The sequence below is a fragment of the Selaginella moellendorffii genome, unplaced genomic scaffold, assembly GCF_000143415.4.
Source record: "Selaginella moellendorffii unplaced genomic scaffold, v1.0 SELMOscaffold_2, whole genome shotgun sequence".
In the NCBI taxonomy this organism is placed as follows: domain Eukaryota; kingdom Viridiplantae; phylum Streptophyta; class Lycopodiopsida; order Selaginellales; family Selaginellaceae; genus Selaginella; species Selaginella moellendorffii.
The window spans coordinates 1,393,316-1,420,599 of NW_003314263.1; the positions used below are offsets into that span (position 1 = coordinate 1,393,316).

At 43.7% G+C, this 27,284-nt stretch overlaps 7 protein-coding genes and 1 long non-coding RNA gene across 15 annotated transcripts; 2 read left to right on the forward strand and 6 right to left on the reverse strand.

The window, feature by feature from the left end:
- Positions 1-12,627: 12,627 nt before the first annotated feature.
- LOC112351194 lies at positions 12,628-13,120 on the reverse strand. Its single transcript, XR_002994037.1, has 2 exons — positions 13,009-13,120; positions 12,628-12,930 (listed from the first exon to the last, which is right to left on the reverse strand). It is a non-coding gene; the product is annotated as an uncharacterized LOC112351194 (long non-coding RNA).
- LOC9660927 (serine/threonine-protein kinase D6PK) lies at positions 12,947-15,146 on the forward strand. The gene is made up of 2 exons (XM_002962412.2): positions 12,947-14,109; positions 14,173-15,146. Exons 1-2 carry the CDS (start codon positions 13,451-13,453, stop codon positions 15,020-15,022), a joined length of 1,509 nt encoding a protein of 502 aa, XP_002962458.2. The 5' UTR covers positions 12,947-13,450; the 3' UTR covers positions 15,023-15,146.
- A 108-nt stretch (positions 15,147-15,254) lies between these two features.
- LOC9660928 (uncharacterized protein At4g33100) lies at positions 15,255-15,623 on the reverse strand. Its single transcript, XM_002962826.2, has one exon. It carries the CDS (start codon positions 15,601-15,603, stop codon positions 15,343-15,345), a length of 261 nt encoding a protein of 86 aa, XP_002962872.2. The 5' UTR covers positions 15,604-15,623; the 3' UTR covers positions 15,255-15,342.
- LOC112351186 lies at positions 15,619-16,473 on the reverse strand. Its single transcript, XM_024688561.1, has 2 exons — positions 15,804-16,473; positions 15,619-15,738 (listed from the first exon to the last, which is right to left on the reverse strand). Exons 1-2 carry the CDS (start codon positions 16,369-16,371, stop codon positions 15,692-15,694), a joined length of 615 nt encoding a protein of 204 aa, XP_024544329.1. The 5' UTR covers positions 16,372-16,473; the 3' UTR covers positions 15,619-15,691.
- A 49-nt stretch (positions 16,474-16,522) lies between these two features.
- LOC9662011 (dnaJ homolog subfamily B member 6) lies at positions 16,523-17,930 on the reverse strand. Of its 2 annotated transcripts, none has more exons than XM_024688573.1 (7): positions 17,572-17,930; positions 17,432-17,510; positions 17,319-17,383; positions 17,207-17,260; positions 16,920-17,126; positions 16,774-16,848; positions 16,523-16,689 (listed from the first exon to the last, which is right to left on the reverse strand). In XM_024688573.1, exons 1-7 carry the CDS (start codon positions 17,665-17,667, stop codon positions 16,675-16,677), a joined length of 591 nt encoding a protein of 196 aa, XP_024544341.1. In that variant the 5' UTR covers positions 17,668-17,930; the 3' UTR covers positions 16,523-16,674. The 2 variants fall into 2 exon arrangements, with proteins under 2 accessions (XP_024544341.1, XP_002962873.2); XM_002962827.2 differs by having other exon boundaries at positions 16,920-17,121; positions 17,190-17,260.
- A 151-nt stretch (positions 17,931-18,081) lies between these two features.
- Positions 18,082-20,373, reverse strand: LOC9662012 (pentatricopeptide repeat-containing protein At4g02750). Its single transcript, XM_024660327.1, has one exon. It carries the CDS (start codon positions 20,371-20,373, stop codon positions 18,082-18,084), a length of 2,292 nt encoding a protein of 763 aa, XP_024516095.1.
- A 163-nt stretch (positions 20,374-20,536) lies between these two features.
- LOC9662013 (protein WHAT'S THIS FACTOR 1 homolog) lies at positions 20,537-22,688 on the forward strand. 6 transcript variants are annotated; one of them, XM_024688545.1, is made up of 4 exons: positions 20,537-21,926; positions 22,048-22,116; positions 22,160-22,540; positions 22,600-22,688. In XM_024688545.1, the coding sequence occupies exon 1, from the start codon at positions 20,568-20,570 to the stop codon at positions 21,915-21,917; it is 1,350 nt and encodes a 449-aa protein (XP_024544313.1). In that variant the 5' UTR covers positions 20,537-20,567; the 3' UTR covers positions 21,918-21,926; positions 22,048-22,116; positions 22,160-22,540; positions 22,600-22,688. The 6 variants fall into 6 exon arrangements, with proteins under 6 accessions (XP_024544313.1, XP_024544299.1, XP_024544295.1 ...); XM_024688531.1 differs by having other exon boundaries at positions 20,537-22,307; positions 22,369-22,540; positions 22,600-22,684; XM_024688527.1 differs by having other exon boundaries at positions 20,537-22,116; positions 22,600-22,684.
- On the reverse strand, positions 22,145-23,311 carry LOC112351185. 2 transcript variants are annotated; one of them, XM_024688553.1, is made up of 2 exons: positions 22,680-23,311; positions 22,145-22,617 (listed from the first exon to the last, which is right to left on the reverse strand). In XM_024688553.1, the coding sequence occupies exons 1-2, from the start codon at positions 23,068-23,070 to the stop codon at positions 22,343-22,345; spliced, it is 666 nt and encodes a 221-aa protein (XP_024544321.1). In that variant the 5' UTR covers positions 23,071-23,311; the 3' UTR covers positions 22,145-22,342. The 2 variants fall into 2 exon arrangements, with proteins under 2 accessions (XP_024544321.1, XP_024544323.1); XM_024688555.1 differs by having other exon boundaries at positions 22,145-22,614; positions 22,680-23,305.
- Positions 23,312-27,284: the final 3,973 nt, after the last annotated feature.

The window sequence follows — 27,284 nt, forward strand, 5'->3', positions numbered from 1 at the left end:
GCAACATGAAGCACACACTCCTCTCTTACGGATCCACACTAGCATTGTACACAACGCTGCTCCGCGAGATGATCCAAAGCGCCAAGGATTGCGGCTACACCACCCTGGAAGTGGCCGATTTCCAGAGAGACATCAATGATTGGATCAGATCCTCGCTCAACCAAGTCATGTTCGACGCTCTCTCCAAGCTGGTGAGGGAAGGGGGCGAATGGAAGTACCCCAGGATGGCCAACGTCGCCAAGAGCCTCTTCAAGATCTCTGCAGGCGTGATGAACTTCCACACGGAATGGCACAACGGTGCAGCTTGCCTGATCGCGACCACCCACAAGGAGTATCCGAATTGCGATTTTGTGGATACCAAGGCGCACTATCAGCTGAACTTCCGGCGCAGGGTCGGTGACGGGAGGAACTACTATGCGATGCCGCAGGTGTTCGTCAGTGGTCGTCCGGCACTCCACATCTACACCAAGCCTGAGCATGAGATTCGTGTAGCGCGCTTTGCGTTCGAGGAGGACAACGTGGAGATGAAATTCCGGGCGTACTACATGGTTGATCACGACGACCTCGACTCTTGGCAGGTGTTGGTGACCCTAAGCAGCCTTTCCAATCCTCGGGTACGTAAACTTTGATTCATCAACTAAAAGTTGGTAACCTGGAGGTTTGCAGGAGCTTCAGTTCAACCTCAGCAGGCGGGAATCCCCCATTGTGTCTTTCCCGTGGGTGAAGATGTACTATTCCAACACAGAGGGAAGTGCCTGGAGCACCAATTTTGACAAGTTCAGCACCAACATGAGGGTTTATTATGATGAGTATAGTTCGTTCAAGCCAGTCAAAGGCACGGCTTACAACATCACCACTAAGGCTACTGGGCCTGCAATCAAGAATTACTATCTGATCGCATTTGAAGTTGTTCCAGCCAAGGCTCCAAAGCTGCCATGGCTGTGATCATAATTTGAGGGAAGTTAGGTAACCTATAGTAACAAAGTTTTATGCTTTTCAGTTAAGTACCACAGACCAGGAAAAAAAGAATTTACTAGTATTGACTATTAAAATTTAAAATAAAATGCTTTAAGAATATTCTTAGTTTTGTGTAAGCCTTAAAACTTTACTCTACCTTTTTGCATCCCAAAATTTCACTATGTTTAGCTAAGGCGGTGTTGCTCTTGGGCAGTGACAGTGCCACCGAGATCAGATCAATCGATCCATCCATCGCCAGCAGTGATGGGGTGGCTAAGCAGATGCTGAGGCACAGTGCGGCGTGGGGAGCTTTGATCGAGGGCATTGCAATTGTGTCCTATGCCAAATCACAGCCAGTGCTGGCCAAGGAGTGGCACAATGGATTTGCTTAGGGACCGGATGACAATATTTAAACTTAATATTTTTAATTTTATATTTATAGTTATTAAATAAGTATGTTACTTCTAAATATTTATTAACTTAACTACAATATCATATATTAATATTAGTACAGTGGGATTTTGATAGCTGTTGAATTGATTTCAATCCGGACCACTCACTTTTATATATAAGTTAAAGGTGTTTGAGCTAATTAATAAAGGGCAACAAGAAAAAAGTGGTGGACATATATATATATATATATTCCAATTCTATATTCCATGAATTCACATTGATGAAGGTGAGGGGCAAGTTTTAATTATCCTTGAAAAGTGTTTGAATTTAAGATTTTGATTTAAATCTAACTTTTGCATTGTTTAGATCTCATTTGTAACTTTTTTAATTTCTTCCCTTATATTTTTTACTTTTCATTTATCTTCATGGCAAAGCAACAACCTCCTCTTTCTTTGAATTTAGAACAATAGTTGGTGCAATTGCTAAATGCTATGCAATTGCAATTAAATAACTAAACTCAGTTGATAGTAACATTCATTATGCATGGTACAACTCTTGCTCTTATTACCAATCCTTGCGTTCACTTGGAGTTCTTCTATTAGAATCTTAAGGATGATGTGTATTATTAATTTGATCACTTTATGGTGATTGTTATTTATTATTTTTGGGATAATGTTTGGTATTCTTATGTGTCTCCAAAGGATGACATTATAGTAGTTGCAACCACTCGTGTGAATTAGAGCATTCTCTCAAATATCTCCAAATGTGCATTTGGATATGGTGACAATTGTGATGATGCATTCTAACAATTGTGTCATCTTTGTCAAAGGCTATCTAAGTTAGTGATGCAATTTAGCATTTACTTTTGGAGCTTCTTACTTCATGTAAAGCTAAATATATTATATAAGAGTGAATATTATAAATGTTATGGCTAGTATTTCGTCAAGATCTTGTGTGAGTTGTGCATTCACTTACTCTAGTCACCTTTTATAATGCTCTTCAATTGACTTAATGCTAGAAAATATCACCTCTTCCACTTTTTGCTACATATCATTCAACTCCACTTCATGTAGGAGGTGGTTCTATTGCAATGGAAGTACTGTTACTGCTTGTGTTCAGAGACAAAAAGTGAGGATATAGTCATAGCCATGATATCTATTATTAGGCATATGATAAAGTTAGCTATATATATCAGTATTGTTGTGTAAGGGATTAATTTTTCCATTTTACTTTAGTCACTTAACCACAAATCCGACCACTTGGAGTAATTTCACTCACAACCTTCGTAAGTTTTATTCTGGCCTTAAGGACTTGCTAGCCCCAAGAATAACATCTATGCCGCTCAACCATTACATTTGGTTCAAATGCTCCACGTGTCTGATCCCATGACCGACACCCCAAGGTACCATTGATATATCAGCCCGTTACGCTAAGGCCATGCCTATTCACCTTGGTCATACCGGTGGTTTAACACCACTTGCATCACAGTCCCATTTCTCAAAGACTAAACCATTCATCCATAAGTGATCATCTCAGTTCCACTCCTTACTATCCTTAGGATGCCTGTAGAGAGGGGAATAGCCTTCCCCAATATCTATTTTCCGGTCCCCACCAAGTCCCTTTCTGTTCATACCTGTGTTTGCCAATATTGCCACTAAATCAAGGCTTGCAGGCTTAACCACCAAATCCCACTATCCACTGGGACTTCCTCATTATGTGTCTGTATCTTTGGTCACCACTTTAGAAGACTACTCCTCTTCCTTTCCACAATCTAAGACTTTGGGATAACATTTTGGAACACTATGGCCATATGCAAGTTTCCTAGGTACTCTTCCTGCCTTCTACTTTTGGATGCTCTAGCCATAGGCTTAGAGCGAAGTTCCATTGAGCCATGGCAGATATCCAAGTAGGTAGTGCCACCCACACTTGGACTAGGAGCATTGACCATTCGATCTCCCAGGGGAATTAAAGCTGGCTTCACTAAACTACCCCATTTGTCAGTCTATATTCACTTTAATCTTGGACTTCCTAGTGGTTAGTTCATCACCCAACAACTAGGTACAACCTTCCTAGGCCAATTTAGCCTTTCTTGGCCCAATTGGTTCCACTAAGTTCCAATCCCCACACTCTCTCTATTATACTTTTGAAACCCCCAACAGCTCCCCCCCCCCTAGGGGACAATTGCTTTGGGCTTTCACCCAACTGCCTATATTAGTATTTGGACTCGGACTCGGACTCAGACTCAAACTCAGACTCGGTCTCGGTCTTGGTCTCAGTCTCAAACTTGGACTCGGTCTCAGTCTTGATCTCCATCTCGGTCTCAGTCTCGGTCTCGGTCTCGGTCTCAGACTCGGACTCGGTCTCAGTCTCAATCTCCATCTCGGTCTCGGTCTTGGTCTTGGTCTCAGTCTCAGACTCGGACTCGGTCTTGGTCCCAGTTCCATTTCGGACTCCATCTCGGGTCCATCTCGAACTCTATCTTGGGCCCATCTTAGGTCCATCTCGGTGTAAGCAACCAAAGGGAATGACTTGAGAGACGATCCGTTGGGGTTCAAATATAGAGGGAAAGGACCCATGAACAAGAATGCACCCCTTTTTCCAATTAGTTAAGGATCTTGGGATATTTGGGGTTAAACGTCTTTGGGTTTGAATAATACTGGGTTGGGTGACCTCCTGGGAAGTCCAAACTCAGGAGGTTACACTTGGGCTCCATCTCGGGTCCATCTTGGATTTCATCTCGAACTCCATCTCAGACTCTATCTTGGGTCCATTTCAGACTCTATCTCGGATTCCATTTCGGGTCCATCTTGGGTCCATCTCGGACTTCATCTTGGACTCCATCTCAAACTCCATCTTGGATTCCATCTCGGATTCCTCCACGTGTCATGTGTTAGTCTTTTTGTATCCCTTTTCTAGAGACTCACTTATTGTTCACTTCATGCTCATTCCTCGAGCACTTCATTGGGAGTTCCACTCCCACTTTTGACTTTTTAAATCAGAGATTTTAGTCTAAATGTGTTACACTCATTTGGCTTTTGCTTTTGCCATTGCCACATGGCACCCTTTCGGCTCCCCTTTGGGGTCTAGGGATTTTGTGTCTCACATGTTGGCATTTTTTAAATTGATATCTTCCATTTTCTGAATGGAGGCATTAGTGTCAACAATATTCTATTGATGGTACTGTAGTGGAAAGTTTTAACATAGAGATTCTTTCGAAAAACAAAGAGTCACACAAGTTATAAATGCTACTTGAGCGAATAAGTTAGTAACCCTTCCATCCTTTCGAGAATACCATCAAAGGGTTTATTTGGTACCAAATATTTACTTTTTACACTTATTTTTATAACAAAAGGTCTCTTATTATTCTCTCCATATTGATTGATATAGGTTTGAATTTATTTTCTATTGCTCAACCTATTGCCATATGTTGTTATCTATAATTGTGTCATGTAATAGAGGTAATTTTCATTCTTTATGGTAACAGTTGTACATATACATATTCATGGGATGAAATAGACCTAATTGTGCATGTGAGAGATCTCGATCTTGAACTTCAATCATTGGAGATGATGTTAAGTTAAACTTTTGACCTCATCCTTGGTATGAATTAATTGTAACACAATTATGCTAAATGTGATTTTGAGGCTTCTCCCTTTTTTTTATACTTTCTTATATTTTTTCCATTCTTCTCACTTCTGTTTAATTAACCAAATGAGAGTTTATAATGTTTATAATTTAGAAACACAAGATGTTAGAATAAACTAGAATATACTAGGAAGTGTTTTAAAAAAATTATAAACTAAGTTCATATATTTATTTAATTTTTTGTTTGCAAAAATATTTTTAGATATTCTATGATATTCTACCAGCTAAGTTGCTATTCATTTAAATTAATCTTTTTTATTTATAAATTTTAAATATATTTGTCTAAAGTTTAAATTGTAAACTCATACATGTAAGTATAGGAAAAATAAAATTACTCATTATTGCTTATTCACCTTTTAGTGTGGAGCTATACAAGCTGAGTTCTAGAGTTAGATAAGCACTGATTTACAATAATATAAATAATAACAAGCAAACCAAGCACACCAATTTTGAATTGTGTATAAAGATTGGAAGCAATGTGAATGTCTTGTCCATCAGTAACAAAAGTGGCTTGTTCTTCTTCAGTCTCTTTTGCCCTAGATGGATCATGAGCTAGTGTGACACAGTCATTGGGGATAACACGAAGTGAAACTTTTTCTTTTCTTAAGCTTGGCTTCTTTGCATGTAGATTAGATACAATGTTGTCATAGGATGCAACTGTATGATTTGTGGACAAGTAGGGAATTGCTAGATCTTGCACGTAAGTAAGAACAACCTTGTTGTTCTTGAGATCTTTCTCTTTTTTCTTCGCTGCAGACTAGGTAATATTGTAGTCCTGGGTGGCCAAGCAGATGTTGCGCCCCACATAGAAATCGCTTAAAAAAGGCCCTGCTTCCTGACGTTGTCAATCTTTCCATCACTTTCTTTTCTCCAGGTCCCAATCACAGCGAAAAGTGGAGTTACCTTAAACTTTACCGAGCCAGGAGACTATGCCGGTTTTCCAAAAGTATGGTTTCTTTTCAGTTGCAAAGCTCTTGTGCTTACTGAAGTCACGGGTGCCCGAGATACAATGACAGCAATCTGTGGTGGCTTTGCGAAACCTTTGTGGCAAACATCCAATGTGAGAGCTTGGCGAGAGCTTGTTGACAACACCAACCTCGCTCTCAAGCTCAGCAACTGTGTAATCTCGCTGGTAACCGCTAAACCAAGTTCCAACAGGGATCACCCTTCAAAGATTGTTTTGCGCGACTCCTCCAAAGTTTTTTTTTCAAGTGTATCTTTCCCTCCATGCATGTGGTCCATGTCACGTTATTTGGCTGGAATGGCATTCTCCTCGATAGAGCAATGGCATCCTCGACATTACTGGCACGGCCAAGAACATCGATCATGCAGTGGAAGTGCTTGATGTGAGCAGCCACCCCAAACTTGGACCACATTCCATCCAAGAACTCCCGTCCTCGATCCAGAATCCCAGCGTGACTGGACGCCGAGAAAATCTCCACAAAGGTGATGCTGTCCGGATCCACGCCTTGCACTCACATGGTCCAAATTCCAAAACACTTGGAACACAATGATGGCGTCTCCTCGAGTGCCATGTCCTGCAATCAAAGTATTCCATGCCACACTGTTGGGAGACACAATGGAGCTCTCAAACACAAGCTCGGCAACCTCGACGCTCCCGCATTTACAGTAGAAGTCGAGCAGGGAAATCGCCACAGGACTCCCTTCCAGTCCCTGCTGGAGAATCTGTCTGTGGAAGAGCTTACTAAGCTTCAAATCTCCCAAGTTCTTGCAAGCTTGCAACCACGCAAGAAAGGTTTGAGAGTTTGGAGCAACTTCCATGGCCACATAGCATTCCAACGCAAGCTCGTCCTCACCAATGTAAACACATCCAAAAAGGAAAGAGTTCCACAAGACTATGTCGCAATCTAAGATCTTATCAAATACCCGGCGAGCGTCCAGGATCAAGCTTCCACACTTGGCATACATATCCAGACTGCTAGCAAGCGTTGGATCTCTCTAGTGGACTTCCATTGCTTTCTTGAGAGATTCTACGTCTAAATTCTATCTCTTGCTTTGTTTCTTCTTGGCGATTACGCTACAAGCCTTGATAGCGGCCAGACAAACTAAACGATCGGGTTGAAATCCTTGTTCTTGTATGAAAGAGAAGAGAAAGAAAGCTTCGTCTCCATCTTGGCTCTCGTGAGCATAGCCTGTGATGATCGATGTCTAGGAAACGATGTCGTGCTGCTCCATCGAATCAAACACCTTGCTGGAAGACAGTTCTTCCACTTGTTCGGGAGTGGCTTGTCAGACGTAAAAATGCTACCATCTTTCCTCTCATCGTCACGAGTTTCGGAAGTTTGTGGAGTCGGTTCTTGAGTCTCTGACTCCGCGAGGGCCTTGTCAATCGAGATCACCATCTTTGTCCTTGTAATTGCAGTTCGTGGGGAGGGCATGGAGCGTGTCCGATGGCTCTTGATCAAGTGGAAGAACTGTCTTCCAGCAATGTCCAGGAAACGATGTCATGCCGCTCCATCGAATCAAACTCGACGAGAGTCTCTCATGCTTGGTGTAGGCATCCACGAGACAATTTGCCAAACAAGCGTACCCCGAGAGCATGCTATCCGAGATCTTGGCATCTCGAGCGTGGATCGCCATGGTTCTCTCGAGCAACTTCATCCTCCCATTGTTGGTGGAGCTGCTCTCGGTGATTCTCCAGCGCTTGCATCTTCCTCTGGTGGCAACACGTTGTACATGGCCAGGAGAGTGGGGCCGCTTTCCATCTGCGAGAACAAATCCAGTGCCATCTCCGGAGCTCCATTCTGGACGTAGCCCGCAATGAGTGCAGTCCAGCAAACCACGTCTCGCTGCTCCATCCCCTGGAAAATCCTTGCGGCTTCTTCCAGGTAGCCACATTTCGCGTACATGGCCACGAGAGCACTGGTGATGTAGATGTTTTTTTCCTCTTGGAGGGCGCATGATGGATCTCCCTGCCCCGTGCTAGATCCTTTGTTCTAGCGCATACCTTGAGCGCCGCTGGCAGCGAGTAGTTTTCTAGTTTGATTTCGCTCTTGATCGTTTCCAGGTGACAGAAGATGGTGGAGGAACAACACCTAAATGTTATCACTTAAACATGATACCTTAAAAAATAAAAGATGTCTAAATGAAGATTCCACCTTTACAAACAAGCCTTAAAAGCTCATTCAAGATGGTAAGTGAGAGTGTGAGCATAACTTGGAAAATGATGTGCACAAGAAGCCTAAATGAGGAATTATGTACTTTAATCAATACTCAATCTTGAATGAAAAACTCTATGAGGAATACCCAGTGCTGGTAGAGAAATATAAACTAGAGAAGTCGATTGGGGGTGAAGGGCAAGTGACGGTGTACAAGGCATTCCAAAGGAGTGATGGGAAGCTTTTTGCGATCAAGACAGTCCATAGTCCATGGGCCTGATGGGTTGTTTGAAGCCTGAGTGATGGCTATGCTAAAGGTGTCACTCAAGGGTTTGGATTAGCAGGGGCTCGTCCACTTCGAGCACATCATATGAGAAGAGCCCAATCAGTACGGGGAGGTGTACCACCTTGTTCTTGAGCTGTGCAATTGCAGCCTTCAGGACCGGATCAAGTACAAGGGGCAGCTTGATGAGCAAGAAGCTGCAAAGATTGTCATCGCTCTCGCCAAGATGCTAAAGAGGGTTCATGACAATGAGATCATCCACTCCGATCTGAAGCCCACAAATGTTTTGCTGAAGTACCTGCGACCTGGGAAGTTCTATGTCCCAAAGCTGTCCAACTTTGGGATGGCTTGCTGGATGGAGGATCCGTGGAACGAGCGTGGGGTTGGGACGTGGGATTATATGTCCCTCGAAGCGATGCTCAATGGGCATTATATCACAGCCAGCGATGTGTGGGGTTTAGGGATGCTGCTTTACACTTGTCTCACAGCAACTTGTCCGTTCCCAAATCTGGATTTGAAGGTGGTATTTAAGAATGCACATAAGAGAGATCGAAGTACAAGGAACTTCCATCACAATTCCATGGATTGGGATAGCATTCCATCCCATTCTGCAAGGCAGCTTATCCAAGGCATGACGGAATTGGATCCCAGAAGGAGGTTTACTCTGGAAAAGGTCCTCGACCATGAGTGGATAAAGAAATATTTATAAAAAATAATGTTGCACTTATATAAAGGACCATGTAAATCTTATATAATTGTTTGACTTTTTAAGAAAATAAAAAAATTTCTCTGTAAATCCTAAATATATTACTTATATCTTATAGAATGCAAGGTAATGTTTGACTTAAAAAGGATTTTAAAAGATTAAATTACTATTTTTAATCTTTTATATTAATAGTTAAAATTGTTATAATTATTAAGTAACGATATGTAAACAATGCTGAATGTTACTTTTGAGCAAACCTATGTGTAATTATGCTTAGATATTCTAGCATATTATTTAATATAAATATATTTAGAATTTATAATAAATTATTGTGCTTGCTTAATAGTAATATTTATTCAGATCCCTTTGATAGTTTTTGTGTCATAACAGTAGACTCACTTAAGAAAGAATATGTTAATCTCTTCAACTTTGATTTTATCATCTAGGACCAAAATTAAAATACATCATCTTATTCCAACTAAGGATGTTTATCCAATTAAGGTTTTTGTTCAACATTAGTTACTAAAGGATATTAACTTTTTTTACGCTAATATCACAGAAATGTTAGAGAATAATATTATTTGAAAGTCTTAGAGTCCTTGGGCATGTAAACCTTATTTTATGATAAAGTTGAATGTGAGTAATCACTATTGCATTAATTATTATTCATTAAACAAGATGACTATGCCAAATATATACCTTTTTTCTCACACTACTGATCTTAAGAGTGTACCTTGCAACTAGATGTTTTACCTATACATCACCAATTTTCATTTAGCTAGCCAAAAGGAAAGCTACCTAAGTCAAGGACTTTCACAATAGGAGTTAAAATTTGTTAAATACACCTTAAAAGAAGGTGAGTTGGAAAGTCCCCTGAAGTACCAGTGAGGAGGTGCTTTTTAAATGCAAAGTTTAGAGTGTGATCATATTAAAATGCCACATCATAATGCATTGAAAGCACACTTTTATTGAACAAGTTCTTGTAGCTAGCGAGCCTCTTCCTAATAAATATTTCTTACTTTTTTGTTTTTGCTTGACCCGGCCTTTGTTGCCATGTTTGGATTTGTTGTGCTACAAGTTTACAAACTCTAGAGCTTTTGTTCAAAGCTATTTGCTTTCAAGTGTTGAAATGCATGAGGTACGTTTATTGTCAATATTCCTGTTCTCTCACTTACTGATTTTCTTTTGTAGAGCGCCCCTCCAGAAATAACTGGACGGAAGTGGCTGTTCTTGCAGGGTAATCTAGTCTCCCGACTTACCTTTCTTAAGTGCTTTGTTAGCAGCTCAGTGCGAATTTCAAGTAAAGAGAAGTGCAACAGTAACAGAAGTTGATGCATTCAATTTAACCAAAAAGCGCATGGCAGTGATTGCAAAGTAGATAAATATTGCAGTATCAGTAGTTGCTTTGCAGACAGAAGATGGAAAAGCATGGATTCATTGGAAAGGTGCTTCAGAAGTTGTATTGGCTCAATGTTCAAACTTTATGGATGAACAAGGGGATGTCAGCCCTTTGACCCCTGAAAAAGTTTGTAATGGTGATGCCGCTATGCTGATCTTATTTTCCCCAGTTGCAAGAGCTACAAGAAATTATTGAGACCTTTGCAAATGCCAACTTGCAAACGCTGTGTCTGGCTTGTAAGGAGCTTCCTCAGAATGAGTTTCTTGCACGGCCTCCTAAGAAGCATTTGACTATTGGACCTCACTTGTATAGCTATCGTTGGAATCAAGGATCCATGCAGACTATGTGTTCCTGAAGCTGTTCAGAAGTGTCAAATTGCTGGCAGTGTTGTGCATGCATTCTTGGCTTATAAAAACCATATTACAGGTCAGGATGGTAATTGGAGACAACATAACAAGTGTCAAAGCTTGAGTGTATAGACAACTATGCTGTATAGCTTTCTTTATTTTTTCATTCTGGTTTTCATTGTTGTAGTACAGCAATATCCATATGATTGTTAAAGAACAAATCTAATATATTAGAGATTTATACATTATGACATATAATTATTACTAAAAGACTTTTATTTCAGTTAGTAATAGTGTTGTTGAGAAAATATAAAATATATACTATAAGTTTAAATATTATTACATATAGAGAATAATATAATTTAACATACTGACAAATAAACAAAATTAATTATACTTTCAACCGTTTATGAAAATTGATAGTATTGATGTAGTTTTAGTAAAAGGAAAACTTTAAAAAAATCAAGGTGTTTTCTTGCAATATTGGTTCAGAGAAAATTAAAGGTGAAAAACTTTATTAAGTACGTATATATATTAATTTATTTTTATAAGTGTTTTTGAGTGTAAATTCAGGTTGTGAATTCCATTTATAAGATTATCCCATCCTTTTTTATTTATTATTATCTATGATTATAAATGATGTAATTTAAGAACTTTAAAATTTTCTAATTCTAAAGGAATAAGTAAAAGGCTTTCTTGGCAAGATGTGAGATGCTCAATTTGAAATATCCTAAATTATAAATATACGTTATATTAGTTTTATTATTGTAAAGCTTTAAATCTAAAGCCTAATAATTTAATTTACATTTAAGAATCAAATTTAGTATGAAAATTAATGAATTATTTGTTATATTATCTTTGTTTCTATCTTTATATGCTAGTTTAAAGACAAGTGAGGAAACGCTTACTCTTATATATTTTTAAATAAAAGTAAATGTTGGAATTGAGTGAAATATTCATTCAAATAAATAGAAATTTATACATTAAGAGTGTTTCCTGGCTATTCCTATTGAAAATGCAAACAAAGATGTGTTCACTAGGGAGGTTAAATTTTTATATCATCTCACCCATAAAATAACAAAGGTTCTTTGTGATTTGAAACTCGTACTATTACTGATGCCTAAAATGTTTTAGCTTGAGCAAAAACCCATCCATGAACAATGATTTTATGTTCTTTGGTTCATCTTTCTCTTCTGTATCCCTTGCTATTGTTTTGATGTTGCTATTATGGATCTGGAGACCAATTATCATCAGCTGTAGGTACGTATGGATATCTACCAGGAGACATATTTGTGCTCCTATCTTCTTAGCTAAGATCTAAGGTCTTGTGTAAACTCATAGACCAAATCCATTAAGATCTGAGTACATGCAGGAGTTTAGCAACCAGACGTTTTGCATATACATCACCGATTTTCAGAATGCTTCATTTGGCTAGCCAAGAAGAAGGCTACCTAGGTCAAGGACTTTCACGATAGGAGTTAAATTCGTCAAATAAAGAAGGTGAGTTGGAAAGTCCCCGAGGATCACAACATTTGGAAGCACTACTAGTGAGGTAGTGCTTTTTAAAGGTTAGAAAGCAAAGCTTTTAAAAGAAATTACTACTATATATTGTTTTTGTTGTTTGATCATACTAAAATGCCACATCATAATGCATTGAAAGCACAGTTTTGTTGAACAGGTTCTTGTAGCTAGCCAGCCTCTTCCTAATAAACACCTCTTACTTTTCTTTTTGCTTGACCCGGCCTTTGTCGCCACGTTTGGATTTTCCGCACTACAAGTTTACAAACTCTATGGATTCTTTTGACACCAGCAACTTGCCAAAGGAGATCCTTTGTTTTTAAAACTCACTTCTTGCGTGAGGGGCGAAAATCGTGCTTGCTTGGGGAAAAGAAAGAAGAAAATCAAGCCTTTCGCGCAATCCTCTGCATTTTTACCGGTGGAAGAATCCAAGTTCGTCAAAAGCGCGTTCCAATCCTACGCCCCGTGATGCGGTACTGCGGGATTCACTATCTCGTCCGTAAAATACACACTCCCCGGAATGGAGGAAGAAGACTACATAATGCCACCGATTCCCTTGCTCCCTGTAAGAGACAAAAGCGTTTGGAAGAACTCTCAAAACTGTGAAAGAAGAAACGAATAAAAAAGAGCGAGAAGCTTACCATTTTGGCTGAGATCACGATGCATTAGATCATAGCGAGCTAAAAAGCCACTGTTCATCCCCCTGCCTCTCTCATTCCTGGGCTCCTCTTTCTGGATCTCTATCCGATTCGATTGCCAGCGATGGAGGACACGTCTGACTTCAAGCAAGCACACAGCAGCAGGAGCGCGAAAATCCCGTCCACCGGTGTACTTAAGCTAGTACCTCGCTCGCCTTCATAATTCACAAGCAAACAGGTAAAAACGGAACTTTTTGTGGTTGCGTGCATACCTCGAGTGCCGGATCTCGCTGCGACACGCTCTTGCGTCCCAGAACAGAGCTCCAAGGACATAGATCCCAGATCTCCAGATTTTCAAGTCGTCCATATCTCCGACTGGTATAAGAGCGGCAGCTTGCTCTCGGTGTTGGCGCTAAGTTGTAGTCTCTCTCTTCTCCAAAACATCATGATAGTTCTTCCGCGGCGCAGGCTCAAGAAGAGTGTCAGCTTCTCGTCTCCTCTCGACTATGCTGCTGCCGCTGCCGCTGCCACGGACACTCAAAGCGTTTCCAGCGCCTTGAACTTGCTCCACATCAACTTGCAGAAGGGATGCTCTTCGGCGGTGTATCCCTCCTCGGACGCGGAGCGTAGCAGCAGCGACAGGATCCCATCTCCATCTCCATCTCCCTCTCCGTCAATCGGCTCCCCTTGCGGAAGCCCGATCACCAAACCGCACAAGTCCAACGACACCGCGTGGGATTATGTCCAGGCTCTGAAGTCCCCGGACGGCAACCTCGACATAAGCCACTTCAAGCTGATGCAGCGAGTCGGGGGCGGAGACATCGGCATCGTTTTCCTGGCGGAGCTCGTCAACAGCAGCAGCAGCTACCGCTTCGCCGTGAAGATCATGGACAAGGAGCACCTGGTGAAGCGGAACAAGCTGTCCAGGATCGCCACCGAGAGGCGGATCCTGGAAATGCTGGACCATCCTTTCCTCCCGACTCTCTACGGCTCGTTCGAGACCTCCGAGCACGCCTGCTTCGTCATGGATTTTTGTCCCGGTGGAGACCTCCACAAGCTCAGGCAGCGGCAGCCGAAGAAGCGTTTCGACGAGGAGACTGTCAGGTTGGTCTGCTTCGAAAGTTTCTCCACACTCTTTCCCTGAGCTTGATGATTTTTCTGTCACAGGTTCTACGCGGCAGAGGTGCTCCTGGCGCTCGAGTACTTGCACATGATGGGAGTTGTGTACCGAGATCTCAAGCCCGAAAACGTGCTGGTAAGAGATGACGGCCACATCATGCTCACAGACTTCGACTTGTCTCTCGAATTCGATGCCGCTCCAAGCATGCTCAAGCCTCATCGCCTTTACGGCTTGAGATCCCCGAGCATGTCACCGTTTCTATCCTGTGCCAATCCTTCTCCGAATCGAGCGACACCTTCCTGCGTCCCTGCCTCTCTCGCATCACCAAAGTTCCTGAAAAGACACGGATCACTTCCAGCTCCAAGGAAACAACCAGAAAGCAGCAACTTGAAGAGAAGTACCTCATCACTGCCGCAGCTCAACGTCGAGCCAGCCCACCTCCGCTCCATGTCTTTCGTTGGAACTCACGAGTACTTGGCACCGGAGATCATCGCTGGTGGTGGTCACGGCGGCGCTGTAGACTGGTGGACCTTGGGAATCTTCATCTACGAGCTTCTCTACGGCCACACCCCCTTCAAAGGCACCAACAACGATGCGACGCTCATGAACGCTTTCTCCAAAAGCTTGCTGTTCCCATCCGACGTGGAAGTCAGCCTCTTTGCAAAGGATCTTATCAAGAGCCTGCTCGTCAAGGACCCCAAAAGGAGGCTTGGTTTCGGGAGAGGAGCTGCGGATATCAAAACGCATCACTTCTTCGAGGACATCAACTGGCCTCTCATCCGCTGGTCACAGCCTCCCCTCGTACCAAAGCCTTTCATCAAGAGCACTACACTAAACCAAGCTCAAGAACAAAGTCCTCAAGACGCTGCTAAAGATCCTAGCTTTGACTGCTTCTAACACCTTTGTGTGAAATACGAAAAACTAGAATCCGAGCTCAAAGAGAAAAAAAAAGGGATGGAAACCGACCGGCTCTCACGCACTGACATAAGAAAAACTTAGATCGAGCTCGAAGGAAAAAAAACGAATGCGAAGACCAAGAAAATTAAAAAAATCGTGTCGAATGCTCATCTATCACTTCTCTCATGCAAGCAAAACCCTGGACCCTTGCTTTGTAAGTCTCAAAACAAAGAACCAAAAGAAAACTCTCGCCCTTGCAATGCGAAACTTAAACCCTGGATCGCTCAAGAACCAAAAGAAATGCTGGATGGATCGATCACTCACTCGCTTTGCCGCATCAACGCATCGCGCTCCTTCTTCACAAGCTGCTCGATCTTCGTCCCCTCCAGCCGCTTGGTGAAGCACGCCTGATACTCCTCCCACTCGGCGCCGCAATCCTCCTTCTTCCACGGCTCCATCTTCTTCACGTACGTCTCAAGATACCACCGATTGAAGCATCGATCGTAGGCGCTCCGCGCCGCCTTGCATGGATCGCCAGATGATCGCCGCGAGGGCGTCGACGATTCTAGCGGCCTCGCCATTAGCCCTAAAATATGGAACGAGAAATGCCATCGTATTTACAAACAAGGAACTTCTATCATATCAAAGCATTGCTTCTTCGTTTTTATCCTAGTCCTGGACTACAGAATGGACCAAAATGGCCGCCTCGTCTTCCACTGGAACGATCAAAACCACCAAAGATCTCGACCAAGAACAAACGAAACGAAGAACTCACACGAACCTGTCACGGCGTTTTTCCTCCTGAGATCATCCGAGGAAGCTGGAGCAGCGGCGGCCTCGGCAGCGGCATTCACAGCCTCTTTCACCGTCTGGACCGACTGAACGATCGTCTCTTCCACCGACTGGACCGAGTGGGCGATGGTGTCTTCCACCGACTGGAGCATCGTTTTGGAGTCGGGCCCCTTTGGTAGATCCTGCTGTGGCTGCTGCTTCTCAACGTCGTCCACGTCGGCACCGATCACTGCGTCCTTCACGGCTTGCACCGACTGGTTGAAGGAGTCTTCCACCGACTGGAGCAGCGATTTGGAGTCGGGTTCCTTTGGTAAATCCTGCCGGGTCTGCTGCTTCTCGTTGTCACCAGAGTCGTCCACCTCGGCACCGATCACTGCGTCCTTCACGGCTTGCACCGACTGGTTGAAGGTGTCCTCGAGAGAATGTCGAATCCTCACGTTGAGCGGCTCCGCCTCTAAATCCAAATGCTCACCTCCATGCTCACCTCCTTTCGTGCCGGCCTCCGTTCCATCTTTGGCAACGCCTTCTTCTTCCCGTTGGTTCCCTCCCGAAGCCATTCTCTCCAGCGCTTCTGTGTAGCGGTAGCGGAGCAAAGTGAGCCTCTGGACGAGAGATGAACGTTTTTTTTTTTCTTTTGCTTTGTTCGTCTGCAAGAACCAACTAGCTCATCAAATCGAGAAAAATTGATATAGAAAGCAAACCGGGATGTGAGAAAAGAAAGTTTTCTTCAAAGAATGTGCGACGGCGGCCCTGCCGTTAGAACATGTGGCAGCGACGTGTTCTAGCCGGATTGCCCAGCCATCCGGCGTTTGGGATTCAGCCACGTCGCGTTCATACAAATTATCAACCTGATAAGTCAACTAGGCGCGAGTACCCTGCATAAGTCACACGAACAACTCGTGAGTTTGATTAGAAGCAAAGTAAAATACACGTTTGACTTTCTTCACGAGCAAAAATACCTGATCATATGGACATTTTCGTCGCCGGTGACCCTTCTTGTGCAGCTTCTGCCTTGCGGACTCGCCTTCCTGATGCTGCGCAAAAGTGAAAAACAAACATTCAAGTTAGGAAAGCGTCAGATTAGAACATTTGCTGCAACACTTACTCCAATGCAAAAGTTTTGGCTGCTGCTAAAACTCTTGAAGAACGGCTCAACAGGCTCGCAGTAGAATGAAGTCGCATTGGAGCAGCTTGACGACGAGTACGCTTGCGCACCAAACATGCTACGTGGATCGGAACCCGAGCTTGAGCTTTGCGGTGTGTAACTGTCGACCATTTGATCGAACATATCCTTGAGCTCGTTCATGCTACTCTGATTCAGCACAAAAGCACAAACAGGTGTCAACTTCGTTGTAAAACTGGACCAAAAACTCACAGCTCGTTCGTGTGTACCTTGGAGCTAGTAGACATCATCGCAACCATCTCGCTCATAAAGCCTTGCATTCCCTGGTTTAAAAAAAAGAGACCGCATTGAGCCGTGTACAAACAAACAACGTTAACTCACCTCGTCATCTCCCTCGTCATAAAGTCCCGAATCATAAAGAACTCTTTTTTTGTCGTCGGATAGCACTGCGATCATATCGTCCATTGAGCAAGCCAATCTTCTGAAGCCCTTACCTGAATAAGCTTCTTGAATGCCCTGGAACTTCGCTTTTGCTTGATCCTCTAAAGAGTGTTGCTTATCTGGATGCCATTTCTGCGATTCATCCAAAGAAAAAGAGCAAAATCAGTTAGATGGTCACAAAAATTCCACATACCATGGCGAGCTTCCGATAAGCGGAGCGAATTTCCGAGCTAGAACTCGACTTTTGGACACCAAGAACAGTGTAGGGATCCTCTTTCCTCTTCTCCATAATCTACCTATCTATGTCCGCTAGTTCTTACCTGTAGATAGTATCTTACACCGAAACTCTACAATCGAGACTCTAGATCCACCGAAAATCCGAGAAAGCAACTTAGAAATCACGCTGCCAGGCGCCGCGCCAGTGCAAATGCTCCAGCCGTGCCAATCCACACGCCCTTGTCGCGCCGGCTAGCTGGAACAGCCGATCGACCTCGTCGAGAACCTCCAACCCTATCCCGCCAGGGTTTTTGGCGCCCATCTCTTCGCGATGATGCATCGCGCAGCTGTTGGAAGCCTCTAGAAGAAAGAAAATGATGCCAGCATGTCATCTTTGTCCACCGTGGTGGCGCGCAAACACCGCGCGCGGTGGCGGCATGGTGGCAGGATCCACCGTCCATTTTCAAATCCGGATGACGAACCTTCCCTAGATTCCCCAATCGCAGCCGTCGGCGCCAGGCGTACGGACGGGTCCCATTCCCCTGTAAATATCCGATACTAGGACGTACGAACCGGGCGAGGTGGGATTCGATCCCAGGACGTCCTGCCCAATGCGTGTCGCGCGCTCGGTATCGCCGTGAGCCTTGCAAGCGCCCAGCAAGGAATTCCACGCCACCACGCGATCCACCGGCGTGGGGATGGAATTGACGAGCTCCTCGGCCTCGTCCAGGAGTTTCAATCGCCCCAAAAGATCTACAAAACAGCAGTAGTGATCCCCAGCCGGCTCGATCCCGTGATCCAATCTCATCGACAAGAAGAAATCCCTGGCGACTGCCATCAAACCCGAGTGGCTGAATCCCGTGAGAATTCCCAAAAAACTTATCGAATTCGATGCCAGGCCCTCGAGCAGCATCCGCCCAAACAGCTCGATCGCGCTCTCGTGATGCCCGGAGTGGGCATGCGCGGTGATTATAAGATTCCACAGCGAAACATCGCAGAGTGGAAGCGCGTGAAAGAGTTCCCGGCTCTCGGCCATATGCCCAAACCGAGCATATCCCTGGATCATCGATACCCAGGATATTCTATCGTGAACGGACATGAGTTCAAAAGATTCCTTCGCGTGCTTAATATGCCCGTCTTGGGCATATCCCACAATCATAGAGGTCCACGTCACACAGTCCCTCTGGGGCATGGTATCAAAAACGAATCTAGCATCGCTCATGAAATTATTCTGGCTATACACGGCCAGCATTGAGTTCCAGGTGACGAGATTCCGGAATGGAATCAACTGGAAGAGAATCTTCGCATCTTTTACTCTTCCTGCCTTGGAATATCCGCTGATCAGCGAGGACCAAGGGAGCTCGCTCCTGTCGGGGGTTTTATCAAAGAGCTCTTTTGCGTCTTCCAGCAGCCCTAATTGGCAGTAGGCTGCGACGAGGCTATTGCTCGACACGGGATCTTTCTCTGGCATTCTCTCAAACATCGCCTTTGCACTAGGAATATCCCCGCTCTGGGCATATGCGTTGAGAAGAATGTTCCATGTCACCTGGTTGTGCTCGGGGATGGCATGGAATATCTCCTCGGCATCCCGAACATTCCCGGAATCTCCAAACGCCTGCAGCATAAAGATTCTAGGCATCAGCCCGTGCTCTGGCATCTGGGCGTATATGCTTTTAGCATCTTCAAGATGCCCAGACTGGGCATAGACATGCAAAAGCATATGCCAGGCAAAGGCATCTCGTATCTCCATCTGGTCAAAGAGCTTTCTAGATTCTTGCACGGACGCCAGCTGGCCATGGGCCCTAATCATCGTGGTAAAAGTTATAGAATCCCAGTAAGGCATTCTTGTAAAGGCCAATTTACACCTTAAGAATTCTCCAGCCTGGGCAAATGCCGATACCATGGTATTCCAAGTAACTTCCGTTCGCTGCGGTAAAAATTCGAAACGATTCCACGCATCTTGGTAAAATCCTCCCTGCGAAAGCCCTAGCAAGAGGCAATTCCAAGAGACTACGTTCCAGGAAGGCATCATCACAAACACGGCAATCGAATCTTCCAGATGCCCTCTCTCGGCAAAGGCGTTGATCATCGTGTTGAAGGAGACGACGTCTCGCTGCTCCATTCGATCGAACAGTCCCTTGGATCCGGCGAGATCGCTGGAATTGGAGAGCGCTCGCAGCATCGCGGTGGAGGAGATGAGATCCAACGCCGACATTCGCTCAAACGCCTCGATCGCGCGGGCCAGATCGCCAGCGCCGATGTATGCGTTGATCAGGCTGCTCCACGACGAGGCGTCCTTGGCAGGGATTCTCGCGAAGATGGTCTCGGAGCTCGCGAGGTCTCCAGTCCGGGCGTGCGCGGCCAGCATCGTGTTCCAAGTCACGCCGTCGCGATCTTCCATCTTCTCGAAGACTTCCCTCGCCAGATCGATCCTCCCGGCCCTGGCGTAGGCGCAGATCACCACATTCCACGCGACGAGGCTCTGGCGAGGAGCTCGCGGGAGGATTACTCTCGCGGCATCCACGAATCCATTGTGCGCATAGGCCGTGACGATCGCGTTCCAGGAGAAGGAATTCGGCTCCTGGATCGCGTCGAACACACACTGGCACTCGTCGACGCGGCCGCATTTGGCGTAGGCGTGGATGAGCGCGTTGGCGACGAATCGATCGCCGCGGAGCGCATCGCTGTGGAGGATCTTCGCGTGGAGCGATCGGAGCTTGGGCAAATCCGCGGCACTAACACAGCTTCTTATGAGACACACGATTCCATATTCTCGCATAATATTTTCTTCCAGGGCTTAGGGTTCTTGCGCCATGGTCGAAGGCGCGCGCTCCATCGCGAAAGAATCCACGCGTCCTCGACCTCAATCCAGGATTCCAGCGTCGTCATAGTGAGGTAATCGTTTCTCGCTGGGAGATTTCGGGAGATTTCCCATCATCGACACAAGAAAGACTCAAGAACAAGAAAGAAAGAATGCTGGCTGTGGCGCTGCCGCTAGAATCCACGCTGTTTCTCAACAGCAAGAAGCAGCAGCTCCGAGCAAGCTCCAGCTCCACATTCTTCTCCGGCGCTGGCGGGAACCGCAGGAATTTCATCGCGATTCCTTCCACTCATCGCCACGTCCAGAGGCTCCCCGTTGTGACGGCCACAGTGAAGCGGACCAAAGACTACGTCCTGGACAAGGTAGTGGAGCGAGAAAAAAAGGTGAAAGTGGTGAACAAGGTGAAGAACATCCTGGTAAAGCAGCCTGGGAAGGTGATGTCCCTGCGAGATCTTGGGCGATACAGGCACTACATTGGCTTGCAAGCCAAGAGGAGGTTCGTGTCACTGCTTCGCAAGTTTCCGGGGGTGTTTATCATCTTCGAGGAGGGAGCTGGGTGTATGTACTGTAGGCTTACCGCCAGCGCCGAGGCTCAGTACAAGGAAGAGATGGAACTTAGAAAACAGCTAGAGGATTCCGCGGTCTTCAGGCTCCGGAAGTTCTTGATGATGTCCGTGGATAGAAAGATCCTGGTGTCGAAGATCATCCATCTCCGGCACGACTTGGGCTTGTCCGATGGTTTCCACACGCAGTTCCCGGCCAAGTATCCCGAGTACTTTAAGCTGGTTGAAACCGCCATGGGACCAGCGCTGGAAGTTAACAAGTGGGATCCCGAGCTGGCCGTGACGTTCGAGCAGAAGAAGCTGGAGGCGACACCGCAGGAAGACTACGAGGAGATCACAGTGAGCGGAAGAGTTCCAAAGTTTCCCAGGCTGACACTTCCTAGAGGCTACAAGCTTCCCCGGAAGGAGAAGGAGAAGCTCCTCAAGTTCCAGCAGGTGCCTCTCCTATCCCCGTACGACGATTCGAGGGACTTGAATCCAGCGTCCAAGCAGGCCGAGAAGCGCGCCGTGGCGCTGGTGCAAGAGCTCCTGCACCTCACTCTCGAGAAGAAGACGCTGGTGGATCACCTCACGCACTTCCGGTCCGACTTCAAGTTCTCGCAGAGGCTGCGAGGGATGCTCATCCGGCACCCCGAGATCTTCTACGTCTCCTTCAAGGGCCAGCGCGACTCGGTGTTCTTGAGGGAAGCGTACAACGAGAACTCCCAGCTCCTGGAGAAGGATCCGCTGGTGCTCGCAAAGGAGAAGCTGGCAGCGCTTGTTAAGATCGACAAGAGCGCGATGAAAGTGCTCGACGAGAGCGAGAGCGGCAGCGAAGACGACGATGGCAGCTGGTCCGACGACGAGGATATGTCGCCCGAGACGAGGGAGTTCCTCGAGGAGCGCCGGAGGAGGAGAGAAGTTATGATCGCCTTGAGACCCAAAGTGGAGCCTTGGTAAGCACTAAAGGTACGTCCATGGTATGCAGTCAAGCGATCCTATAACCTTTCCAGATTATCCGAGAGTTTTCTTAGAGAATGATAATATAAATTTGTGGTGGCTAACCGCATTCTTCTTCTTATCCTTGTAGTTGCGGCCCCACTTTTCCAGCCGCCATGAAAGCCGCGAGTTTACTCACGGCCGCAGCCGCCACTTACACGTATGTATTTAATGGACTTTCTTCTCTCTTGAGCGCCATATAGTTTGCATTCGAGTTCCAGGATCTAAGCAAAGCATCCGGCGAAGAAGAATCGCGTCGCTCACAAGCAAAGTAGCGGACAATGGTTGGGCTTATGGGAAAGTTTTGGGATGGTGTGCTTGATCGGCCCCGAGCCAAGCAAGCTGGTGATGGTAAGCTCTCTCTCTCTCTCTCTCTCTCCAGATTGCTAATTGGTTTTCTTGGTATCGCCAGAGATGGCTGCGAAAGAAAGAAATGTGGAAGTTCCCAAGGAGAATGTTTCCCGGAAGATCATCCTGGTCAGGAAGAACACGCCAATGAGCTCGTCGCTGTCTCTCCCGTCCTGGCGAGACGTCCTACAGAAGATGGAAGAATCCGCAGCGTCCATGCCTACTTTCGAATCACTGTAAGTTTCTTTCTTTTCTCTGTCAAACCCATCTCTGATCTCTCGATTCTTTCTGGCAGATTGGAAGTCTGTTCCTGCTGAAACGAAGAAATGTAGCAAAGTTTCTTGTAAAAATCACCCAATACAGAATCTAGTTTACCTTTGTTCCGCGGACCAAGAGTAGCAACCTCCTCGCTCTTCTCGATGGTGTTCAGTCGCCCAGGCCTGGTAGCGCTCCATCGCCGCCATGGAATTACCCAGCGACGGTCGCGATGAGAATCCCCAGCGCGTGCAATCGAAACACCAGCGGCCCGATCTAGGGCAATTGAGAAGCAAGCCAATGTGGAAGCCAGGATCGGACGGTGGAGGTGGTGCTGGAAGAATCGAGCAAGAAGCCCTAGAGCAATGGTTCCTGCTGCCAAATCGACACGGAAAAGGAACTCATGCAATAAGAAAGGATAGATCTGTCTCCTCCAATCCATGGCACAGCTCCATCTCCTCTCCACTCCAGCAGTGGTGAATCTGCACACTGAGCTCGCGATGCCGCCCATCTGTCAATGGACTGTTGCCGTTTCATACTCCACAAACGAGAGTTATAGGAGATAAGTTCGCTCTGGATCCAACCTTTCTTCATGGTGATGGATAATGTTTCCAATGCTCAAGATGCAGTGGGGAATTTGGAGTGTACCCTGTCAGTGCCATGCATTGAACCTTGTCCTCAAATCATGGGGCACTCTAGACTTCATCAAAGACTGCATTGAGAAAGGGAAGGCAATTGTTCAGATAGTTAAAACTTCAACACATCTTCTCCACTTATTCAGGCAGAACAGAGCAAAGGAGCTAATGTAATCTTCAAGGTTCACTTTGAAGTTTTAACTTGTGGTTTGGCTTGTTTGAGAACCTAAGCAACAGCCATAGGACAGTGAGATACAACAAAGTTAGCAAGTTCGGGACCTCTTTCATAAGAACAAGTAAAGATTCTGATATTGAGAGCCAATGGTATGAGTTGACAGATGCATACCAACTATGGATATGTCTGGCAAGCTTGAAAATACATAGAGGACAAAACAAAATGACACCCTTCTTTGTCAGTAGTGGAAACTTGTGTTGGCTATGCTTGCAAATCGGAAGGACTGTTACTTGATTTATCTGGCTCCACTTGGTGTCTAAACCCATGATACAGATATGGAAGTAGTCAATCAGATATAAGCTCCTATAGATGGCAACTCAACAGTTTTGTCCAAATGAAGAAAATTTCAAGTGGTTTGCAGCCAAATACTTGATGTATGACCTGATGTAAAGCCCTTTTGAAGTTACAGGCACTGGACTGGCTGCTAGTCTATTTTGAGACTCAATAGAAGAAGTAATTGATCAAGTTAGACACTTGATTAGTATGTAACATTTTGGTGCTCCTCCCAATTCCACTGCAGAGTCAATTTGCCTCTCAAAACCGAACAAGTTAATTGATTGAATTTTTTATTCTTACATGCTTTGCTTCTCCTTCACTCTTTCAAACTAAGGCATCTTTGCTTTTGATGCATCTGAAGGACCATATGGCCAAATTTTATATATTCCAATCCCTACACAATTTTGTGCGAGATTTTGCATATTGAGTTGCCCTCCTACCTTTAGAAAAAATTTTGAGCTAAAAGAATTTAGATTCAAAACTATATAAGTTTGTGTTTCCAAAGAAGGATAAAAAATTTCATCTCTACTAATGTATCTTATTTTTCTCCTTTAAGCTAATTGGAAAAAGGGTAATTATTTAATGAGAGAGCCTTTAATGGCTATTTTATTCCTATTTAGTTCTAAAAATCCACAATGACAATATATCTAAATCTTATTTCATAATCACATATGTTACAATTATATTCATTATCTTTTAGCCCTTGAAAAGAGATTGTGGCCAAGGAGTGAGTTGTATGGTAGCATGCTCAAATTTCTTTTAGATCTTCTTTATAAAATATATATAAACTTCATCTCAAAAGTTTTTTTATAAAGTAGCTTTGGTCAGAAGCTAAGTTTTGAGCTCACAAGCTAAGGTCACAACTTCTTAAACATAGAAAAAAGATTGGTTCATCCTGAATTAAGATTTTTTTCATTCTGATTTAATCTATATTTTCAAATAAATTTGACTAATAAAATATAAATATAAATATAGATCCAAACACAAAAAACAATCTAAAAACACTTCTAAAGCTCCACAATAGAAGAGAAGATCAAATTAGTAAAAGAGTTGAAGTGCATAGTCACAAGGATAAATTACATCAATGTTATGGTTAAGGAGTTCATTATTGTGATTGAGTTGTCAAAAAGTGTTAGTTATATTGTCCAAATTTGCAAAAATCCATCTTATACCTATCCAGATTTCATATAGAGGGAGAATAGAAGAAAAACTTATAAGCATATCTATTATATTTTTATATAAGAATTGAACCAAAATTCTAAGATTGACCATCATATTCAATAGGCAATCCTTATAGCATCCTTTGAAATGGAAAACTTATATTATATAACCTTCTCATTTCTAGTTGGTCATATATATCAGTCTAATGTTGATATCAGTGGTATAAGAATATTAACAACAACATTTGAGAAAGCATTCAATTTGAAACCTACTTTCTCTAGACTTTCAATTTCCTCTTTCAAAAGATTATAACTTCACTTAACTAACCACTCCTTTAGCATGGAATTTATCTTCAAAATAATTGAGATGAGAACATCTATCCCACAATAGTAAATCCAATTTGATTAGTGGCCCTTTACCCTTAAATCTTGATAGCCCTAGAAGCATGGCATTGCTGAAAAACTCAAGCTTAAGCACATAAATATGAAATATTGACTTCGACTCCCAATCATTCTAGAGTAATATATATTGCTCTTGGCACTAATTCTTTAAATTGCCCAATTGATATGAAAAATTGCCTTATGAGTGATAATCATTTCAATCTTTAATATTAGATCTACTTATGTAATAAATGGCACCTCCTCCACTCCATGTTTCTCAATTCTACTCTAATGTCATAGAATAAAATGATAGGTAAAATCTGGACAATAAGAGCTAGAAGGAGTGATGTCAAGCCTATTAAATGTCTTTCATATAGGTTATCCTTATGTCCCCAAGTGGTTTATAATTTGATTCTATAGTGTGAGTAATAAAAAAGAATGACTCAAAAGATGATCCGTTAAAGTTCAAATATATAAAAGAAAAGGTTTATAAACAAAAATGCACCCCTTTCTCCAATTGATTAAGGATTTTGGGATATTAAGGGTTAAATATACTAAACTAAATGATTTTCTAAGAAGTCCAAATTTAGGAGTTTATACTTAATTCTTTTTTGCTTTATCTTACACTAGATAAAAACCCTTGCAATATTGAGTTTAGTCCCTCAATAGTTTTTAAATGATAACTTATCATGTCCACCAAGACACTCTTGTTATTATGTCTTATGTTTGGTTTTATTAACTATTTATGGAAAGCATTTAAATATTTTAATTAAGCATATCTACAGAATATAAATATTGTCTTGAACAAAATAGTTTATAAGGGGTTCTAGATGTATAGTAAGGATAATGAAAGTTTAACTCCCTACTAGATGTATTTGTTATTGTTTTACATATAATTTAAGCCCAAGTTCCATACCATACTAATTAGTGGAGTATTAATATCCTTATGTTATACCATCATTTTATTTGGCTTTATTTAACTCTGTTTTATTTGACATTGGGATATTAAATGCCCTAAGTTTATTTCTATATTACTTATGCTCTTATTCCTTCACTTTTTGGTTACATGTTTAAGTGTTTATCTTTATTCCTTCATTCAGTGGCCTAATGTTTTGAAACTCAAATCCCATTCCATTATCTTTAACACACGTGTCCGAGGATTAAATTTTGCTCCATAAAAGGTATAGAGTAAAAACCGTATGTATTAGAAGCACAAACCATTCTTGAGCTCAATTTTTAATTGTAATAAAATACAAACATTATAAATTTCAAAAAATTAAAGTTTACAATGAATCTAATATTTTCAGAACTCTGAATAAAATTTTCATATTGCATGTATTCTTGATGGATGATAGTCAGTTTTCCAATGTCAACTATAAAGAATCCATTCGTGTGAGTTTTTTTGTGGGATCCTTGTGTTACAAAATTGAAGAGAAATATTGAGGTTACAAAATTGATTCAAACATGGCTAAGTAGGAAGCCCACTCCATCGCACCTCCAACTTTGCAGCTATAAAGAATCCATTCCTGAGAGTTTTTTATGGGGTCCTTGTGTTTGAGGTTACAAAATTGGACAGAAACGATTCAAACGAAGCTGACTAGGAAGCCCGCTCCACTTGGCATGGTGGTGGTCTGCTCTCAGCTGCCTTCCAGACGCAGCAGAAATGAAGAACATTCTCATTCTTCCATTCCTGCTCGCCGGCCATATCACTCCCATGCTAAACCTCTGCTGCAAGCTCGCACGGATCACGCTCCGCATCAACCAAGACGCGGTCGAGACAGTGGTCAAGATCTGGCCGGGGGAGATCTCAGCGCCGAGGTAGCCTTCACTGTGGAATCGATTCCTTTCTCCTGGCCTCCGATCCAGCGGTTAGGCCGTGACACCGCAAAGCTTGCCGACCAGACCTCTCGAGTCGAGCAGCACTCCAATTTCGTTTCTTCTGTCGGATTTTGGATTTGGCCAGGATCTCGCAAACAAGCTGGGAGTTCCCAGAGTGGTTCTCTTCATCACCGTGTTCCTGGAGTGTGGGATCATTCTC

What these genes read in the sequence shown, in the direction of transcription:
- LOC9660927 (XM_002962412.2), top strand. Translation starts at nt 13,451, where the DNA reads ATGATAGTTCTTCCGCGGCGCAGGCTCAAGAAGAGTGTCAGCTTCTCG. An exon ending in TTCGACGAGGAGACTGTCAG is followed by an intron (nt 14,110 to 14,172) that starts GTTGGTCTGCTT and finishes TTTCTGTCACAG; the next exon opens with GTTCTACGCGGCAGAGGTGC.
- LOC9660928 (XM_002962826.2), bottom strand. Translation starts at nt 15,603, where the DNA reads ATGGCGAGGCCGCTAGAATCGTCGACGCCCTCGCGGCGATCATCTGGC.
- LOC112351186 (XM_024688561.1), bottom strand. Translation starts at nt 16,371, where the DNA reads ATGGCTTCGGGAGGGAACCAACGGGAAGAAGAAGGCGTTGCCAAAGAT. An exon ending in GAGGAAAAACGCCGTGACAG is followed by an intron (nt 15,739 to 15,803) that starts GTTCGTGTGAGT and finishes TGATCGTTCCAG; the next exon opens with TGGAAGACGAGGCGGCCATT.
- LOC9662011 (XM_002962827.2), bottom strand. Translation starts at nt 17,667, where the DNA reads ATGGAGAAGAGGAAAGAGGATCCCTACACTGTTCTTGGTGTCCAAAAG. An exon ending in ATGACGAGGGAGATGACGAG is followed by an intron (nt 17,261 to 17,318) that starts GTGAGTTAACGT and finishes TTTTTAAACCAG; the next exon opens with GGAATGCAAGGCTTTATGAG. An exon ending in AAGGTACACACGAACGAGCT is followed by an intron (nt 17,122 to 17,189) that starts GTGAGTTTTTGG and finishes GAATCAGAGTAG; the next exon opens with CATGAACGAGCTCAAGGATA.
- LOC9662012 (XM_024660327.1), bottom strand. Translation starts at nt 20,373, where the DNA reads ATGCGAGAATATGGAATCGTGTGTCTCATAAGAAGCTGTGTTAGTGCC.
- LOC9662013 (XM_024688545.1), top strand. Translation starts at nt 20,568, where the DNA reads ATGCTGGCTGTGGCGCTGCCGCTAGAATCCACGCTGTTTCTCAACAGC.
- LOC112351185 (XM_024688553.1), bottom strand. Translation starts at nt 23,070, where the DNA reads ATGGGCGGCATCGCGAGCTCAGTGTGCAGATTCACCACTGCTGGAGTG. An exon ending in TCTTGGTCCGCGGAACAAAG is followed by an intron (nt 22,618 to 22,679) that starts GTAAACTAGATT and finishes TCTTCGTTTCAG; the next exon opens with CAGGAACAGACTTCCAATCT.